Source organism: Mus pahari, unplaced genomic scaffold (genome assembly GCF_900095145.1).
Source record: "Mus pahari unplaced genomic scaffold, PAHARI_EIJ_v1.1 scaffold_11271_1, whole genome shotgun sequence".
NCBI classification, from domain to species: domain Eukaryota; kingdom Metazoa; phylum Chordata; class Mammalia; order Rodentia; family Muridae; genus Mus; species Mus pahari.
Window position 1 is genome coordinate 1,615 of NW_018391719.1, and position 1,839 is coordinate 3,453.

Below are 1,839 nucleotides of genomic sequence, written 5' to 3' on the forward strand. Positions count from 1 at the left end.
AATCAAAGACAAAACTGGAATAATGATAAGTCTGGTTCATGGAGATAGATGCACAGACAGGTCATTGTCCACTGAGAAGGTCCACTTCAGGATGCAGAAATCCCCTCAGTCACTAAGTCACGTGTCAGACATCTCTTCCCCCACATTCACTACAACACTGGTCATTAAAGCCAAGGCTCAGAATTCATCCTAGGTAACCATGGCCAGATGAACAAATTAAAACAGTGTCCACTCAACCCTTGGTGTGTCCATGACAACCAGTACAAAAACCTAATAAAATGCCATTTAATACCAACAGGAAAATGCCTTCTCAGAGCTCAAAGCAGCCTGTTTTATACCACCTGACACAAAGCATTTCCTCGCTGCCACCACAGTCACAGCCACAGCCTCAGAGTCAGACTGAAGAGCAGTTGTCAAGGCTCCAGGCCCTTCCAGGAGCCCTGGGGGCTTTGGCCTGTGGCTTCTACACTCGTACAAGGAGCCACACTGACGACTTAGGCAGTGGTCCACACTATGGGAACAGAGAGTTCCTGCCCTGCTGGAGGAATGAAGATTCATCCCCCTCTTTGCCCTCCCCTTGTTCCTCCCCTTCCTCCTCCTGTTCTCCCTCCCTCCCCTCAGAAGCACATGGCATGGAGTTGATCATCATTGAAACATTTCCAGACCTAAGCCTGAAGTATGGAAAAAGAGTCCCAGATAAGGAAGCCTCATGGAAGGAGAACATGTGGGACATGTCACTCATGTTATAGAAGGAGATGTCACCTTCAGTGTAGTCCACAAACACCCCCGCATGCTTCAGAGCTTTCCTGACGGATAATGAATCCCTCCCAGAGTCAACATAGGCCCAATATCCTCTACTAGACTGCCCCACAGTCCAAAACCCCTTATGTGGAGTCTCAAAAGAAATGTCTTTCCTGTCCACAACTTCCCTACAGACCCCCAGAATCCATTCGCTGCCTTCTCTGTGTTTTTAGCTTCACCTCCCAGTAATGTCTTCCACAAGAGATGCCTCTAATGCCTAACACACTGGAGAAGTCATACAAGTGCATACTAGAATCCTTCCGGGTCACACTCAGCCTGTCCTGCGAGATGGCAAGGGTAGACTGGGCAGAGGCTGGATCCAGAGTGAAAGACCCTGTAGAGAGAGTCACCAATCACAAGAAGTCATGTCAAGTACCTAGAAAAGGCTACAGCTGCCTCCACCTCCATCTCAAAACCTCTTAGCTTCTTCTAGGAGGTTATGTTCCTTACATAAGAGCCTTGTGGCTCAAATCCAGGTCTTGCAAGTAGAAGGAGGGAAGAAAAGCCAAACTAGAGGTAACAAGATAACAAGGCACTTAAGAGGGAGACCACCTTAGTAACTGTCACCTCTGTCATCCACACCACTGAAGCCATCAACACCTGAGTCACCACAGAGAAGAGGAGAGGCCAGAAACATGGGAAGCACAGGAGGAGTGTCCCTAAGTAACACAGAGTCACTCACAGGCCTGGAAGTATTCCTTGCGCCAATCTACAAGAGAAATACTGATCTTGTGAGGGGTTTCAGAGACTATAACCATCTGGTGGTCAGAAACTGTCTTCAGAAACATGGACTTTCTGGGGTTCTGAAGTGGGAGTAGTGAGGAGTTGTGGGGACAATATGCTTGTCACACACACAGAGGGAGATAGATATACACATAAAAAACACACACGCAGCTTGGCATGGTGGTGCACGCCTTTTAGTCCCAGCACTAGGGAGGCAGAGGAAGGCAGATTTCTGAGTTCGAGGTCAGCCTGGTCTACAGAGCGAGTTCCAGGACAGCCAGGGCTACACAGAGAAACCCTGTCTCGAAAAAAAAA

General features: G+C 48.4%; 1 protein-coding gene across 1 annotated transcript in view; it reads right to left on the minus strand.

The window, feature by feature from the left end:
* Window positions 1-285: 285 nt before the first annotated feature.
* Window positions 286-1,839, minus strand: part of LOC110314669 (butyrophilin subfamily 3 member A1-like) — an 11,600-nt gene continuing 10,046 nt past the window's right edge. Inside the window, 4 exon segments of the mRNA XM_021188919.2 lie at window positions 286-534; window positions 536-970; window positions 972-1,135; window positions 1,484-1,510. Of these exon segments, the coding sequence (XP_021044578.2) occupies window positions 286-534; window positions 536-970; window positions 972-1,135; window positions 1,484-1,510 (875 nt within the window).